General features: G+C 41.0%; 1 protein-coding gene across 13 annotated transcripts in view; it reads right to left on the minus strand.

Moving 5' to 3' along the window:
• The window catches only part of LOC110530321 (sodium- and chloride-dependent glycine transporter 1), an 82,619-nt gene that overhangs the window by 44,376 nt on the left and 19,668 nt on the right, over positions 1-18,575 (minus strand). For 3 of the 13 annotated variants that reach the window (XM_090182293.1, XM_090182289.1, XM_090182290.1), the window contains exon 3: positions 2,726-4,139. The exons of 7 other annotated variants lie outside the window; for them this stretch is intronic. Coding sequence is in view for 5 of the 6 variants with exons in the window: in XM_090182289.1 (XP_090038415.1) it covers positions 2,726-2,767 (42 nt within the window). In the remaining variant the exon portion in view is untranslated. Of the gene's footprint in view, positions 1-1,904; positions 2,282-2,725; positions 4,140-4,343; positions 4,478-18,575 lie in introns of those variants that run through there. 3 more of the 13 variants (XM_090182288.1, XM_090182291.1, XM_021613261.3) reach the window with 2 other exon arrangements.

Below are 18,575 nucleotides of genomic sequence, written 5' to 3' on the forward strand. Positions count from 1 at the left end.
TGGGAAATAATTTCTACCTCTCATTAAACAGCCCTCATTAACGTTCTGACAGGCTGTCATGATCTATAAAATCTGTTAATGTATAGTGAAATCATTTGGGTCAATCATTCCAAGCCAAGTTTTCAACTGCAATATTTTCTTGTCCAATTGAAAACTGTTCGGACAAAATAAACTGACTTCAGTGTCAGTGATATCTAGGCTAAATCAAGGCACTTACTTAATTTTGAGGCATAAAATCACCCCACTACAATTTAGTAAATAAAACTGAAATATATAAGGATTAAACAACAATTTGTGGTCAAATCTTTACATCAAAACCAATAAAGAAATCTTGCAAGCTGTAGCCTATTCCCAAACTACAATGTATCATGGCTCCAGACACCAGAAACAATTTCAAGCAGATTTCAAACAATAACACCACCAAATGAAGCCAAACTATCTTCTATTCTTCCTCATTGTTAAAGGATGTCAGACTAAGTCAGAGGTGCCTACACTACCCTACCATGCAATTAGAAAATCTTCTGAAGCTCTTATTACTTCAATTATTACTCAAGCATGCTTTACAATCGCAGATGACCTTAGACAACTGTATTCCTACAGTGGGGTCGGACTACCGCAGAGAACTCATGTAGGCTAGACAGGCTCCTTTATGAACAAGGAAATGGGGCTTGACTTGGGGCTTGAAACAGAAAATGTATTTAGAGAACAACAAATTGAAAAAGATGAAGCGGTTTTAGCAGTAGCCTATACCATAAAAGTAGCTAGTAGCTATAGCTCCCCTTTGGTGCGGAGAGAGAAACTTATGACACATGATAGTCAGTCAGGGTTGTGTGGCTGTATGGTAGGTAGGTAGCTGTCCTATACAAAGCGACAAGGCACTGTCTGTCTGAAGGGTCTGTCGTGTCAGCTGCACCTGATCCTAGACCTCTCTATGTGACACATCGTCCTGTCAGATATATCAGTTCACATCCAACAACTTCTGTCCCTTAGTCAATTAACCTTCTCAATATAACTTCACTCAACAAAACCTTAACCTCAAACGGCTTACCATACAATTCACCAATCAAATAGTATGTGGTCTATATCAACTTTTAGGGATATGTCTATAGCATAGTGACAATTATACATGACATACAGCACCAGGTATACACTGATGTTGATGTTACCTGAAACCTAAACTTTCTGAAGCACACAATATCAAATAGACCTAGATTCCAAAGCATGACCCATACCAGGACTGAATCAGAAGGACATTATATAATTTAAGGAAATAACTCTTCAAACATTTATTGCATCCTTTGTCACAAGCACCATGGGCCATCACTTCATCTGAAGTGTAAATAAACACACATAGATGAGAAGACTGTCACTCAAATCCGTGTACATTCTAATAAAGGGGGCGATGGGAGGCGAGGCGAGGCGCTGACAAAGTGAACGAAGATAAGTCTGCAAATGGCATAGGAAACTCAAAGGTCTAAATAGAGTATTTGGACACACACTAGAACAACCTATGTCATGTTCAGTATTAGCTAGGTCATGCAGGAAGAAAATAAAACCATACATGGAGAATGGCCAAGTTAGACCAAATAGACAAGTGTTATACCGAACAGCCCAGAGCCTTTGGAGAGTTATAGCAATAAATATTGGCTTTCAAAAACATTTTTGTGGTGAAACAGCATTGTAAAAGAAGCACTGTTCTACAGATGAGAAATCTAGATGACTACTAGTCAACACCTAAAGTGCCCCTAGACTACTAAGGGCACAGTACATTCTTTTAGATCCATGGCCGTAACAAATAGACTCTACATGAACTTTACACACACTTCAAAACAAGGGCGTACACTGTACAATCAAAATATACTGTATAGCTCAAAAGAATATTGCTAAATTCAAACTTTACCTACCGCAAGCAATGACATTTTTTCTCTTCATAGAAATGTTTCTTTAAAAGTATATGCAATGGTCTCAACGGCCCGTTTCTTTGTATTTGCTACTGAACTATAGGAGGCTTGCTCAGTCTTGACAGCGGCCAACCAAAGGACGTGACAAGACTTGGCGCTCCATATAAATCGGCAAGGAACAAAGTGCCATAACGGATATCTATATATTTTATTTTAAACAAATCTTTTGGTGGAATTGTTTAACTGACAAGTCCCTTGGCCACTAAAGAGGGGCAAAGGAAGAGAGAAATAACATATGAGCCAACCCCACTTTTTAGGACACTTTTCCCACTCTTTCAGTTACCCTGCCCACTTCCTTAGAAACTATCACACACCCCTCTGCCAGCACCACCAGAACTTCCCACTGCAATTAGTTATAAAAACTTTTAAGTTCCGCGACACGTGGTCTGGTTTTTAAAGAGCTGTATCCCCCTCCTCACGTGGTATGGGGGCTATTGAGTCGTCACAGACACCCTGAATGATCGCAGAAAAATAAGGCAGTTCAGACAATAGGTCGTCTTGATTAATTCAATTCTTTCAGGACCTTGAACCGTCGTCCGGGCAGCTCCACACAATTGCTGCTTTGATAGTTTGGATTCACTCTCTCCCTCTAATTTGAAAAATCCAAAATTACTTTGATTTAATTTATTTTCTTTCCTGTTAGTAACTGTCGGAAGTGTTCTCCATGAGCTGACAAAATGACAACATTTTGCTTGAGATCAAATGTATCACATCTGTGTATCAAATAGGACACAAGATGAAAAGAATGAGAGAAAAAAACTGACCTGGTCGGCTGTACAGGCTGCATTGCTGTTGGACTCTGACATTATTTGATAGTGCCCAGTGGTTCTCTCGTTTCCACTCCTGAGTTCTTCATTCACACCTTTCCTTTCGGTTCCGCAGAAAGAGGGAAAAAAAGAACAGCCTCCTTTTGCCCGGGGTTGATTAATGCCTGAATTATTTTCACCTCATTTCATCTGATGGAGTTCTGTTTCCTCTCTGCCTCTCTCAATCATGCGGCATAGTAGCCCTCTCACTCGCCCTCCCTTCCTCTCTCCTTCCCTCCCTCGCTTTTGCTTGCCCTCCCTCTCAGTGTCCCCCTTCTGTTGTACTTCACGATTTCAGGAAAATCCCCCCCCCCCCTCCCATTCCCAAAAAGACAGGCGAGATCCACAGCCTTTGCCTCTACCTCCACAATGAATGGGTCGTTGTCATTCCAGCACCTTGGCTGAATACAGAGCGAGGGGAGTTGCTGGTTTAGCTGCCTGGAGTCAGGGCTCCTGCCAAGCCTTCCTCAAGAGACTAAAGAAAAAGTGAGGAGCCGTACGCTTCCACTGGACTCACTACCCTTGCTGTCTCTAAATTTCTTCCACTTTTTTTCAAAGCAGCTGCATCCAGACCACCAACACTCCCATTCATGAACACTTGACTCTCAAATCCCTGTCCCTTGACATGGCCAATTCCTCCCTGTATGTAGTGCAAAAGGCACAAGGATATATACCCTTCTCACTGCCTACAGCCCCCTTTTCAAACTCTGCTTATGGCCAAGTCCTCAGAGTATCCAGTTAGTGGGGTCAAAAGTTGACTGACACCTGTCATGGAGCCTAATAGACATTTGATGGTGGCGGACAATGGAGGCAACCACTTCAGTGAATAGACTCCATGAGTTAATGTGATGAGCTGTAGAATGCAGACAGAAAGTATTGATTTCTCAATCAGTGTTGGAACATGACTTTAAAGGCAAATTACCATACCCTCATTGGAGGAAATGAGTACGTACAGACATTAGTTTAAAAAGAAACAGAAAAGTAATTGTGCACTATTGCTATTGTAAAGAGCAAAACAAATATTCCAACAATTAGGCTACTATTTGCTAAATAGAATTTAGGACATTTGAAATTTGATTAGCAGAAAAGTTTATTTTGAAATGAACAACATAATGGGGCAAGTTATGCTAGTAATCAAGGTAGTGGAAATCATTTAATGTGTTTTATATACACAAATGAAATGCTATAAAACAACGTGTAGAAAAAATAACTGGCCAGAGATGAAGGCTAAATCAGATACATTTTCATGCATGCTAAATTCCAGAAATATGATGGCTGATGGAAACCTAAGGGTCGAAACGTTGTATCGGTAACATCACCTGGGAGCATGAACAGCCATGTGCAGCGTTTTTATCCCCTACAAATCCAGCACCTGCAAAAGAGTACCTGGATGTGAGTATGTTCTTCAGCTTTTCTACAATTCCAGAAATATACATGAAAAGTGGGCTAATAATTTTTTATTCCATGAGGAGGAATGAAATTGCTTAGCTAGGCAACAGCACACTTTCTGCATGCTCTTTAGTAGTAAACGTCTGCAGACGAGCGAGTGTGTGGGATAGCAGAATAAATTACACACATGCAGAGCTCCTCTGGGGTTCCATATGAGGCCCAGGCAGCCACAAGCCTGGCGGTGGGGGATTCTGACACTGTAGGTCATTAGAAACTTCACAGGGTCCGCAGCCAACTCCTATTAGTCAGCCACCAGAGAGCCTGTACACCACAGAATAGGTCAGATTTAATGAGGATTTTGCAATGCGCTATTTTGCCTGCCGCTTATCAATAGTTTAAAGGAGAGTGTTGTGGAGAGGGTGACTACAACCATGAAAAGAGACAAGATTACTATAAAAGCCAGTTGACATGTTGGGGAACTTGTTTCCCTAATTGCTCTGTTATGTCTGCTATTTAGCTCCAATTAAACATCACAGATGCCATGTTCTGTAATTGCCCGGATCTGTTAAATGTTTCAATTTTTTCCCCCTTTACAACTACTGCTTGAGTGTAAATTCTAAATCATTTAAACTAACATTCCCACATAAGGATTTGTCATTAAAAAGTCAGATCCAATGGCATAGTCCCTTGGGAAGAGAGCAAGAGCGTGATTGTGGAGTCTGGAGATTAAACTGAGACAGACAGATCTCCCAGGACAGATGATGGGGGTCAACCGGTTAACCTTTTCCAGGCACCTCCCTATTGGGTGTCAGTCATACCCAGGTCATACCTTGCCCATCGCACACAACCCTGCTGCTAAGAATATATAGGCTAACCCCAAACGAGACAGGGAGACGGGGACCTTCCTCAGCTCAGAACTCACCACCACACTCCTCACACTAATGACCCTGAATATGGTAGTGGCGGGGGGCAGGGTGATGGAGGCCATTGGGACAGGACAACTTCCGACTAAGGCATGCAAGAATTTAGAAAGGGTCGTCTGGCTGTGCACAGCCCATCAATGAGGTGGCCCGGCAGCCTGAGAAAAGCCCAGTTGCTATGGAGCAGGGGTAGGCCACAGTCCTGCCAGAGAGTGAGAAAGGAGAGAGAGAGAACACGAGAGAGGGAAGGGGAGCATTGGGAGTTCCATTTCAAATCTAAACTTGCAGTTTTTATTTCCTACTACGCTCCTATCAGAGAGTAGATCTCACCCATTTCAAGCATTTGAGTTGAGTTCTCTAGAACATCAAATCTGCAAGCATTTTTTTGCAAAGGATAATCTCATACTTCTTGAAAGGATAAGCCTACCGTTATATCAGCAATAAGATAGAAAATCTTCCTATTACACAACATTTCAATCTAATAGAAATAAAACCAAAACAAGCCTTAAAGTGGCACAGAATGCTCCCATGTTTGAAATTAGCTGCCTTTGGGACTCTTTCCTATTCAGAGCACGCTGCCTCTATTGACAAGCAAACAAGGGTCTTCAGTGTGGGCTACATTACTACTGCTGACCAAACATGTCACTTCGCAACTTACTGCCCTGCTGGATGTGCCGTTTCCAGATCTCACTCAGTTGGTATTCAGACTAGAGATACCGACGCACGCACGCACGCACACACACACACACACACACACACACACACACACACATATATATATATATACACACACACATACATATACATATATATATATATATATATATATATATATATATATATATATATATACATATATATATACACACACACACACACATATATATATATATATATATATATATATATATATATATATATATATATATTTACAAATATTGCAAAGGCAAGCTCCAACAAACATGACTTTTATCCCACCACTTGACACACAAAGCTTTTTGCTGAAATAATAGGAAGACACATAAAAAAGCCATTTGTCATTGATCTTATTCTGTTTTGGGTCATCTAATTTCTAGTTTTGGGTCTTGAGAGGAGGAAACAGAGTCCATGAAACAGTCATGCCCTTATATTGCAGGCAAGACAAATGTAATAGCTATGTTTTTAATTTTTTAATTGGCAGCATCAAAATATCAGTGCTAACGTAGAGGGACAAGCTACTCAGAGAATTTCCAATGTACAGTGCATTCGAAAAGTATTCAGACCCCTTACCTTTTTCCACATTTGGTTATGTTACAGCCTTATTATAAGACTGATTAAATTGTTATTTTTCCTCATCAATCTGTACACAGTACCCCATAATTACAAAGCAAAAACAGGTTTAGACATTTTTGCAAATGTATTAAATATAAAAAACTGAAATATCACACAAGAATTCAGATCCTTTACTCAGTACTTTGTTGAAGCACCTTTGGCAGTGATTACAGCCTTGAGTATTTTTGGGTATGATGCTAAAAGCTTGGCTTACCTGTTTTTGGGGAGTTTCTCCCATTCTTCTCTTCAGATCCTCTCAAGCTCTGTCAGGTTGGATGGGGAGCGTCGCTGCACAGCTATTTTCAGGTCTCTCCAGAGATGTTCAATCGGGTTCAAGTCAGGGCTCTGGCAGGGCCACTCAAGGACATTCAGAGACTTATCCCAAAGCCACTTCTGTGTTGTCTTGGCTGTGTGCTTAGGGTTTTTGTCCTGTCGGAAGGTGAACCTTCGCCCCGGTCTGAGGTCCTGAGTGCTCTGGAGCAGGTTTTCATCAAGGACCTCTCTATACTTTGCTCCATTCATCTTTCTCTATATCCTGACATCCCCACAGCATGATTCTGCCACCACCATGCTTCATCGTAGAGATGGTGCCAGGTTTCCTCCAGACGTGACTCTTGGCATTCAGGTCAAAGAGTTCAATCTTGGTTTCATCAGACCAGAGAATCTTGTTTCTCAAGGTCTGAGTCCTTTAGGTGTCTTTTGGCAAACTCCAAGTGGGCTGTCATGTGCCTTTTACTGAGGAGTGGCTTCCGTCTGCCCACTTTACCATAAAGACCTGATTGGTGGAGTGCTGCAGAGATGGTTGTCCTTCTGGAAGGTACTCCCATCTCCACAGAGGAACTCTGTCAGTGACCATCGGGTTCTTGGTCACCTCCCTGACCGAGGCCCTTCTCCCCCGATTGCTCAGTTTGGCCGGGCAGCCAGCTCTGGTCTTGGTGGTTCCAAACTTCTTCCATTTAAGAATGATGGAGGCCACTGTGTTCTTGGGGACCTTCAATGCTGCAGAAATGTTTTGGTACTCTTTTCCAGGCCTGTGCCTCGGCACAATCCTGTCTCGGAGCTCTACGGACAATTCCTTCAACCTCATGGCTTGGTTTTTGCTCTGACATGCTCTGTGAACTGTGGGACCTTATATAGACAGATGTGTGCCTTTCCAAATCATGTCCAATCAATTGAATGTAACACAGGTGAACTCCAATCCAGTTGTAGAAGCATCTCAGGGATGATCAATGGAAACAGGATGCACCTGAGCTCAATTTGGAGTCTCATAGCAAAGGGTCTGAATACTTAGGTAAATAAGGTATTTCTGTTTATTTTTAATACATTTACAATAATGTCATTATGGGGGTATTGTGTTTAGAATGATGAGGGGGAAAATAATTTAATAAATGTTAGAATAAGGCTGTAATGTGACAAAATGTGGAAAAAATTAAGGGGTCTGAATATTTTCTGAAGGCACTGTAACGTTGCACAAGCAGAATAAGATTTACTTGGATACTCCATGGTTCATGTTTCCTATGAGTGGTGGGATTTTTAGCTACCCTTGAGCAAAAGTAGGAATTAATCTTATGTTCCTTCTCCTCATTTGATTTATTTTAGTTGATACCGATTTGTTTCCCCCCCAAAAGTAACAATTGCCTAACTATCAGGCTCAAAATGAGTACTGAGTGTGTTCCTCTAGAACATCTCACTGTAACGTCCACAATACGATCACAGAACACATTTTAATATCAGGTGTAGACTGGATCACGGGATGCGTTTAGCAGTCATTCAACTTTATCGTAGAGACCTCTGTTAATTGGTATGACATGTATTTTTTTCTCCATCTAGTCTTCTTTAGTGATAGATGTAGCATCCAGTGCAGTGCTGAAGAGATGTCCAGCTCACTCGTGGAGATGCTAATGTTTGGTCCTATTAAATCCGCCTGCATAAAGATCTCTGTCCCTTATTGCAATTAACTTAATATCTCATCACCTCTGATTAGGTTCCCAAGTAAGTGATGGGGTGTGCGAAGGCTTGGCACATGGAAAACTTGGATAACCCTCAATTTACTCAACAGTTTAGACCGGGAAACAGAAAAGTGACAGCAAGTAGCTCTGGAGAATCTCTCAGGCTGGAAGGACTACATGACACGGAGGACAGAAACCAAAGAAAGTTTTTTTTTTTTAAACTGCCATTATTTGGCGCGACTGACAGCCTTTGTCTGGGCAACAAAAGGACAAATTCATTGGTCGGAAAACAACTTCCTGAGCATTTCTTCCAGTTTGAAGTGTGACGTTTGCTTAGCCTGGCAGCATTCAGGGACACAGGAGAGCAATCTCTAACGCTTGGGTTAACCTGAAGTTTCCATGATAATTTCTCCGCTCCGTTATTTAGCTGGAAGGGCCCCAGCTGTTAATTCTTTATAAATAGCGTGTAGCTCAGATCCCCTCCAGGGAGAATGGGGCTCAGTGGAGTAGCTTGGGAACAAATAGGGCTGGAAAAAGCACACAACATACACAATTTGACAAACATATGGGATCATTGCTGGAGATTAAAGTGAGTTATATGTGACTTGAGTTCGCCTCACGTGGATTCAACAATGAGCAAATTAGAAGAGCAGCAGCAATCGTAGTTGAGATGAAATACTATTAGAAGTGACAGAGGTTTGCGGGAAAAAAACTAAATTCCCACATTTTTTGGAGGGGGAATAGGTTACCAAAAGTTAGAAAATCTCATATTTGACTCGTAGCCTACATACACAGCAAATATTTCTGGAGTAACAATGAATTTACTAAAATCATTCAAATAGCATCAAAATGAATGTGAATGTGTTGGCATCAGCTCATTGTGCTAATGTATCTGGTATTTCATTCTTCCTGCATACTTTCATAATCTTAAAATTAAATTAACTAATATATAAGAGGGGGAAAAACTTCAACAGAGGAACATTTTTGTGCAATGGCCAGGTTGAAGGCCTTGTCTCTAGCTAGGTCAACATAACTGGTGGTTGTAGGATTCTAGGTCCTATTTGGAATTATGTCAGAGTTCCAGGAACCAGATACAATGTAACATACCTTAGTGAACATGTGAATAATCAACAACAACAAAATATATACAGTAGCAGTCAAAAGTTTGGACCCACCTACAACTCATTCCAGGATTTTCTTTATTTTTTACGATTGTCTACATTGTAGAATAATAGTGAAGACATCAAAACAATGAAATAACCCATATGGATTCATGTAGTGTGTTAAAGTGTTAAACAAATCAAAATATATTTTATATTTGAGATTCCTGGAATGTATTTCAATTAACAGGTGTGGCTTGTTAAAAGGTCATTTGTGGAATATCTTTCCTTCTTAATGCCTTTGAGCCAATAAGTTGTGTTGTGACAAGGAAGGGGTGGTATACAGAAGATAGCCCTATTTGGTAAAATACCAAGTCCATATTATGGCAAGAACAGCTCAAATAAGCAAAGAGAAACGATAGTCCATCATTACTTTAGGACATGAAGGTCAGTCAATGCGGAAAATTGATCAGATGATCTCCCCATTTGTGGTTCCCACCGTGAAGCAAGGAGGAGGAGGTGTGATCACTGTCTGTGATTTATTTAGAATTCAAGGCACACTTAACCAGCATGGCTACCACAGTAATCTGCAGCGATACACCACCCCATCTGGTTCGCACTTAGGCAGACTATCATTTGTTTTCAAACAGGACAATGACCCAACATACCTCCAGGCTGTGTAATGGCTATTTGACCAAGAAGGAGAGTGATGGAGGGCTGCATCAGATGACCTGACCTCCACAATCACCCAACCTCAACTAAATTGAGATGGTTTGGGATGAGTTGGACCGCAGAGTGAAGGAAAAGCAACCAACGAGTGCTCAGCATATGTGGGAACTCCTTCAAGTCCGTTGGAAAAGCATTCCAGGTGAAGCTGGTTGAGAAAATGCCAAGAGTGTGTAAAGCTGTCATGGCTTCTTTGAAGAATTTCAAATATAAAATATATTTTTTGGTTACTACATGATTCCATATGTGTTATTTCATAGTTCTGATGTCTACACTATTATGAAAAACCCTTGAATGAGTAGGTGCACGTTGATTCGATTTGAAATGGTGGGGGAATTTGAGATGCTTTTGGTGAGCCTTGGGCATTGAAGGAATCAATTGAAGGAATCAAAGTGATAACTAATGTGAAGACGGGTGTTCCTGTGTGGGAGCCCCGAGAACAGCAGACCCGCTTTATCCCATTCCTATATCTCCCATTCACTAGACAAGGGGCAGAGCAGGTTGAGTTCAAGCGCAACAAATTACCTAAATATGGGGTGAAAAGCCTTTGAAAGACCTCAAATGGACTGTTGAAAATAATAATAATAAAAGAGATGAGAAGATTTAAGAGGCCCGTTGAGGGAACACAATGCTCAATAGCTGTCCATAATTTTACAAACTCGCCAGCGGATGAAAGTGGGTCTCTTTTTTAACTTTGTTTACCCTTTTTTTGGAGGGGGCTGCCATTAAACAGAAGGGAGAGGAAGAAAAGTTGGAAAAAACGTTATTTTCAGCCTGAGTGGTTTCTTCAAATGAAATCTAAAGGCCGAAACTCAAAGGGTTCTTTGGTTGGGGGATCTTTAAAAGGAAGCGCAGCAGTGGACGTGTTTGGCATTTGGTGACCTTCCTCCCCCCACTGTACCTTCGCCACAGTGGCTGCATTTTCCCTGGCTCTGCCACTTGGTGCACTGTACAGTCAGAGGTTCAAACATAAACAGAAATCATGTTTAACTTCCCTTTTGCTCCCTCACACCTGTTCCCATGCCCTGAAGGCAGCACGATTGCACAGTTACAAAGATGTGAACACTTAAGCTAATATAAGTGAGTGATTGACAGCTGAATATGGTCCTCCTTACATAAGGAGGAAAGAAAAAACTTTTGGGCAGACTGAAGTTGTATGGGACAGACAAACTTAACTTGAGACGTATTGTCTTTACGCAAACTTCACATGGCAGGGCAACTGTTAACAACATAAAGTCGTTGAGACCACCCACTCATACACACCTCAATACTACAGTCACAGTCTTGCCAGTTTTCCAAGGTGAGAATGTTACAAAGTAGGCAACATAAAGGACTGAAGCCGATTTTCTAAATCCTAACGTCACTGAGCCTCTCACATTAAACAACAGGCTTTCCTGTATTTATTTATTTTGCTTTGCCAACGTAGTGGTGCGCAGACTTAAGGATGTGGTACAGACAGGGGGTTACACACTACAAGATTCTTCACTTGGTCATGAGGATTGTCGATACCACGCTGTCTCACCTAGAATGAGCTGTGGCTCAAAGAAGCCTCATAAAAGTTTTCCGTCAGACATTCACGCTTGCCATACAGAGTTGAAATGTAACTGACCGCCTAGATTCGGTGTTATGTAGCAACATTTGAAATTGTGCGTTTTACTTTGGACAAAAGTAGAGACTCAGAGCTAGAAAATGGGATATCATACACTGCAGTTGAGGAACAATGGAAAAGTAATTCTGCTTTGGAAGTTGCTAAACTTGAAAACCCACGTTTTGAGAAAATGTCCCTTGAATGTTTTGGTACACCTACTGGAGAGCTCTTCTTTGTCTACACCCATTCAGCATCGTTCACACCCTCTAAAGCCTTAGCCCCACACATCTCTTTAAAGATTCTCATGTGAGTCTATGTGGTAAACACAAACACACGCTATATCAAATAAAAATCTACATTTATTTGTCACATGCACAGGACACAGACGGTGTAAACGTTTACTAGCATAGTGGTTACTAGCATAGTAGCAATGTCCAAAACAGATACAAATATTTAAAACATGTTGTTTTCTTATTATTAGATGGCGCTTACCCGACACACCGACACACCAGCCACATCTAGCTACGTAGATGGGTCACTATTGTCTGGCCGAAGTGGAACCTTTTGTTTAGACATGTAGCTAGCTAGGTAGCTAGCTAAACAATGAACCGGCATAATCCCAACTCATACTACTACCAATACAAACATTGCCATAGCTGTAGTATGAATCTGCAGGTAGCTAAAGCTAAACAAACAAGGTTCAATGTTAGCTAGCTAACATTAGGCTATACCTAGCAATGCAAATGTTTTTCTGATTCAAATAATATTACTACACAGACCATACACGTAACGTTAGCTATCGAGCCAGCAAGCTAACATTTGCTAGCTAACTAACAGTACGCTTTAACTTGCAATAAAAAACAACAACTTTCTGACAAAATTAGAAACATATATCTGAAAATGTAGCTAGACTCTTACATGGATGAACGCTTCACAGCAGACTTGAAACATTTAACATTTAACGTTTTGTTTGTAGATACATAATTTGGCTAGCATTGTGTCAAGTCACTCCGGTTCACACTGAACATGGCGTGTGCAGAAAGTAGACCATCACTTTTTCCAACTGATCTTTCGATAGCGCCTGCTAAATTTAGGGCATCAATGTTGTTGAAAGTAGCACAACTTTTGTAGTTCTAATAAATGTTTACGTTCAAATGCCACTCCTGTGAAGTAGTGACATGGAAATGCGCCTAATTTCCTGAAACAAGTCACAAATATCTAGCCAACATTTTTCAATTGAATAACATTGTTTGTGAACTTTAGAGCTGTAACGATTTGACACTTTGGCTTTGGTTAAAGGCAAGTACAAACGCATACTAGTAGTAGTCATCGCTCCTGCTCGAGAGTCTACACATCCTGTGTGATGGGAAACAAGATCATCATCTCACTGGCTCCTTCTCTTGGGAGGTCTCATTGGCTATTGCCGATCACTGTTCTCAAAACTTGTCGTTGCACATCACGCTACAAGAGCATTGCAGATTTTGTGACTATAAAATCAAACATGTTTGAAAATATTGGGACGTCTGGGACTGGTAGCCCTCAGATTGCGTTTCTAAACCGCTCACATTAAAACTAGCGTCGGTGACGAGGTAGGCAAAGACATGGGGATTTTTGTAAAAAAAAATATTTTAGAAGTGATGATAGAAAGCACTTTTCAAAATCGTTTGACATGCTCGTCACCATTGTATGACTAGAGCCTGAGCGATATGGTATTTTTGGATCCGATACCGATTTTAGAAAGGCAAAAGTCACCGATTACCGTTAGATCTGCAGATATAAAGTAATTTAGAGGTGAAAAGAATTTATTTAAAAAATTATTACAAAATTACACAATAATCTTTTACACTAATTACCAGATACTCTAAATTATGATTTAACAAAATATACAATTGTACATTATTTATGAACATTTTATTTGTGGTTTACAGGATATCCACCAAAAAGCAACTACATCCTCTATAAATACAACAGTAAATATAAAACTTGTTTAGTTTACCTTCTTAGGTACAAGTTAAAGAAGTGGCACTGTATAAGAAGTTCGCAAAAGTGTTTGTGCTAGACCACCACAAGGGGTGGCTGGCTGAATTAATTAAACTTTGTCTCAAAGTAAATCTGAAACTGCACTGTTCACAAATTCACAAATAAGCATTGAAATGCAGTAACATGCTGTTCGTAATGTCACCGCTACTTGTCAACGGCAGCATTTGTCTTGAGTAGATTTACTACAGTGTTTAAAACAGTCAAAGGTTATGTAAACAAACACTTCATGGCAACCTCGCAATGAGTACATTATGACACGCACAAGCTAGCTGTTCATTACGACAATGTTTTCTCACAGAACCCATATGTACATTACCCTGTCAATACAACATATATTGGCTATACATTTCAACTGCAAATGGCTATGCGCTGATGACTGGAAACGTTTAAGCAGGCAAATTCTTGCCAGACTGCTTTTAGTCACACATTCTAATTTAACTAGATAACTAATGATAGCTACTTATCTCCCATGTTAGCACATGGCCCGAATGATAGATCTGTGCCAACTGTCTTGCTTTTTGAAGATGGAATATTTTGGAAAACAAACAAAATAAACCCACTAGCTAACATAATAGGCCTAGACAGTAACAGTATTATTTTTGTGTCGAGTGTTCACTTTGGCACCAGTCCAGTGTTAGCACACAAGTAGCACAGATAGCTAGCTAACTATATTGCTGGCTAGATAGCTAAGCTAACAACTTTGCTGGCTAGCTAGCCTGCTAATGTTAACTAAGTGGAGAGTGTGATGAGGACAGGGCAGCTTGATTGGTGTACTTTTTTTCATTTACAAATACGCTGGCTGTTATAAACTACTCACTGTTAAACCAACATGCTTACTCTCTCTCGCACATTGTGACCTAGGGCTGTATGATGTTCAATGACCAGCTAGTAGAGAGCCCTCAGGTAACCATTGAAAATGTTTTGTTTTTAAAATACCTCAAATGAGCAGACATATTTGTTTATTCTATGTACAGTTGAAGTCGGAAGTTTACATACACCTTAGCCAAATACATTTAAACTCAGTTTTTCACAATTGTTGACATTTAATCCGAGTAAAAATTCCCTGTCTTAGGTCAGTTAGGATCACCACTTTATTTTAAGAATGTGAAATGTCAGAATAATAGTAGAGAGAATTATTTTTTATTTCTTTTATCACATTCCCAGTTTGTCAGAAGTTTACATACACTCAATTCGTATTTGGTAGCACTGCTGCATTTAAATTGTTTAACTTGGGTAAAACATTTTGGGTAGCCTTCCACAAGCTTCACACAATAAGTTGGGTGAATTTTGGCCCATTCCTCCTGACAGAGCAGGTATAACTGAGTCCGGGATGTAGGCTTCCTTGCTCGCACATTTTCTATAGGATTGAGGTCAGAGCTTTGTGATGGCCACTCCGATACCATGACTTTCTTGTCCTTAAGCCATTTTGCCACAACTTTGGAAGTATTCTTGGAGTCATTGTCCATTTGGAAAACCCATTTGCGACCAAGCTTTAACATCCTGACTGATGTCTTGAGATGTTGCTTCAATATATCCACATAATTTTCTTTTCTCATGATGCCATCTATTTTGTGAAGTGCACCAGTCCCTCCCGCAGCAAAGCACCCCCACAAAATGATGCTGCCACCCCGTGCTTCGCAGTTGGGATGGTGTTCTTCAGCTTGCAAGCCTCCCCCTTTTCCCTCCAAACATAACAATGGTCATTATGGCCAACAGTTCTATTTTTGTTTCATCATTTCTCCAAAAAGTATGATCTTTGTCCCCATGTGCAGTTGCAAAACGTAGTCTGGCTTTTTTATGGCGGTTTTGGAGCAGTGGCTTCTTCCTTGCTGAGCAGCCTTTTAGGTTATGTCGATATAGGACTCGTTTTACTGTGGATATAGATACTTTTGTACCTGTTTCCTTCAGAATCTTCACAAGTTCCTTTGCTGTTGTTTTGGGATTGATTTGCACTTTTCACACCAAAGTACGTTCATCTCTAGGAGACAGAACGTGTCTCCTTTCTGAGCGCTATAACAGCTGCATGGTCCCATGGTGGTTATACTTGCATACTATTGTTTCTACAGATGAACATGGTACCTTCAGGCGTTTGGAAATTGCTCCCAAGGATGAACCAGACTTGTGGAGGTCTACAATTTTTTTTACGAGGCCATGGCTGATTTATTTTGATTTTCCCATGATGTCAATCGAAGAGGCACTGAGTTTGAAGGTAGGCCTTGAAATACATCCACAGGTACACCTCCAAATTATGTAAATTAGCGTATCAGAAGTTTCTAAAGCCATGACATCATTTTCTGGAATATTCCAAGCTGTTTAAAGCCACAGTCAACTTAGTGTATGTAAACTTCTGACCCACTGGAATTATGATGCAGTGAATTATAAGTGAAATAATCTGTCTGTAAACACTTGTTGGAAAAATTACTTGTGTCATGCACAAAGTAGATGTCCTAACCGACTTGCCAAAACAATAGTTTGTTAACAAGAAATATGTGGAGTGGTTGAAAAACGAGTTTTAATGACTCCAACCTAAGTGTATATAAACTTCCGACTTCAACTGTATATAATATTGGCATAAGTGGAATAATATTATATAATAATATTGGCATCTGTGGAATAACGACCAATAGAAATATTTCTGTGAAAGGCTAATATCGTCCGATAATATCGGTCATCTTATTTATTGGTCGGGCTCTATTCGAGGTGGGGCTTTGAGTTGTGTTCTCCATTTGGCTGTTCCCAAGAGACGAGCAGGAGAGCAGCAGTCAGACAGGATGCTACTCATTGTCCTACCACATCTAAATGAGGTGCCGAGCAGACAAATGTGCAAATCCCTCACCCCACTCCCTTCCCAACATTTCTTCTCTCAAAGCATAAAAGACATCTAGCTGTCTCGTAAAACGGTCTGCCAAAACCTAATCCGGCTGCCAATTCAGGGAAAGTGAGCCCAAAGCTATAAAAGATGTTAGAGAGCTATTCAAAAGATAAGGCCTTCCTTAGAAAGGTTGGAAAGAGTCAGAATTGGGTTTCTAAAGCACAATTGCAAGCAAAATGATACCAGCCTGTCCATGCAATATAACTTCTCTGCTTGAATAGATAGAAAACCAGGAAGAACAATTTTAGCAGCAAGGGAAAATAAGTATACAACGTCTAAAACATAAATTAGGTTATGTATATACACTATATATACAAAAGTATGTGGACACCCCTTCAAATGAGTGGATTCAGCTATTTCAGCCACACACATTGCTGACCAGTGTATAAAATCGAGAACACAGCCAAGCAATTGCCATAGACATACATTGGCAGTAGAATGGCCTTACTGAAGAGCTCAGTGACTTTCAACGTGGCACCGTCATAGGATGCCATCTTTTCAACAAGTCAGTTTGTCAAATTTCTGCCCTTCTAGAGCTGCCCCGGTCATCTGTAGGTGCTGTTACTGTGAAGTAGAAAGTCTAGGAGCAACAGCGGCTCAGCAGCAAAGTGGTAGGCCACAAAAGCTCACAGAACGGGACTGCTGAGTGCTGAAGCGCGTAGCGTGTAAAAAGCCTAAGATCACCATGTGCAATGCCAAGCATCGGTTGGAGTGGTGTAAAGCTTGTCGCCATTGGACTCTGGAGCAGTGGAAACGCGTTCTCTGGAGGGATGAACCACGCTTCGCCATCTGGCAGTCTGACGGATGAATCTGGGTTTGGCGGATGCCAGGAGAACGCTACCTGCATAGTGCCAACTGTAAAGTTTGGTGTAGGAGGAATAATGATCTGGGGCTGTTTTCATGGTTCAGGCTAGGTCCCTTGTTTAAAGTGAAGGGAAATCTTAAAGCAACAGCATACAATGACATTCTAGACAATTCTGTGCTTCCAACTTTGTGGCAACAATTTGGGGAAGCTCCTTTAATGTTCCAGCATGACAATGCCCTTGTACACAAAGCAAAGTCCATACAGAAATGGTTTGTCAAGATCGGTGTGGAAGAAATTGACTGGCCTGCACAGAGCCCTGACCTCAACCCCATCAAACACCTTTGGGATGAATTGGAATGCCGACTGCGAGCGAGGCCTAATCACCCAACATCATTGCCTGATCTCACTAATGCACTTGCGGCTGAATGGAAGCAAGTCCTTCCCAGAAGAGTGGAGGCTGTTATAGCAGTAAAGGGCGGACCAACTCCATATTAAAGCCCATGAAATGTTTGACGATCAGGTGTCCACATACTGTAGATACTTTTAATAATGTAGTGTATGTAATGCAATATACTGTATGCAAGGGAGCCGGGGCAGTGAAGCAGTGACAGTTAGTGATGGCGGGAGAAAGGTTCGGTCCTGTGGAATGACTAGCATCACTGTCTGTCAGTAGAAGACAACAGACTCAGCCATTGCGACTGGAGCATGGGGGAACCAATCACAGAAGGGGAGGGAAATAGAGGGGAGGATCTCTGGCTCTTATCTACCTTTGACTTCACGTTTGGACCTCAAGGTCGACCTCAGGGTTTGACCTTACTCATTCAACCTTACTTTTTTCCTGTCCAGATAAGAGAGGTTTAACATTCTATCTCTATCTCTTTTCCTGGTTTACTAACAGCAGTGTGAAATTTGAAGTTTGAAAATGTTGTTGTGAAGAACATGTGATGTTGTTGTTACTGAGGCCTTGGTCTGAGCATATTTACAGCCAGGGACACACTGTCCAGACAATTACAGAAGTGGCTGCTGCAAGAACCACATCGGCCAAGTCAAACAATCAGCCTGTAGTATACCTGCTTGACAGACACATGGGTCCTTTTGGGTAAAGCCA

This window comes from Oncorhynchus mykiss, chromosome 8 (assembly GCF_057628025.1).
Source record: "Oncorhynchus mykiss isolate SJ-2025 chromosome 8, ASM5762802v1, whole genome shotgun sequence".
Taxonomy (NCBI): domain Eukaryota; kingdom Metazoa; phylum Chordata; class Actinopteri; order Salmoniformes; family Salmonidae; genus Oncorhynchus; species Oncorhynchus mykiss.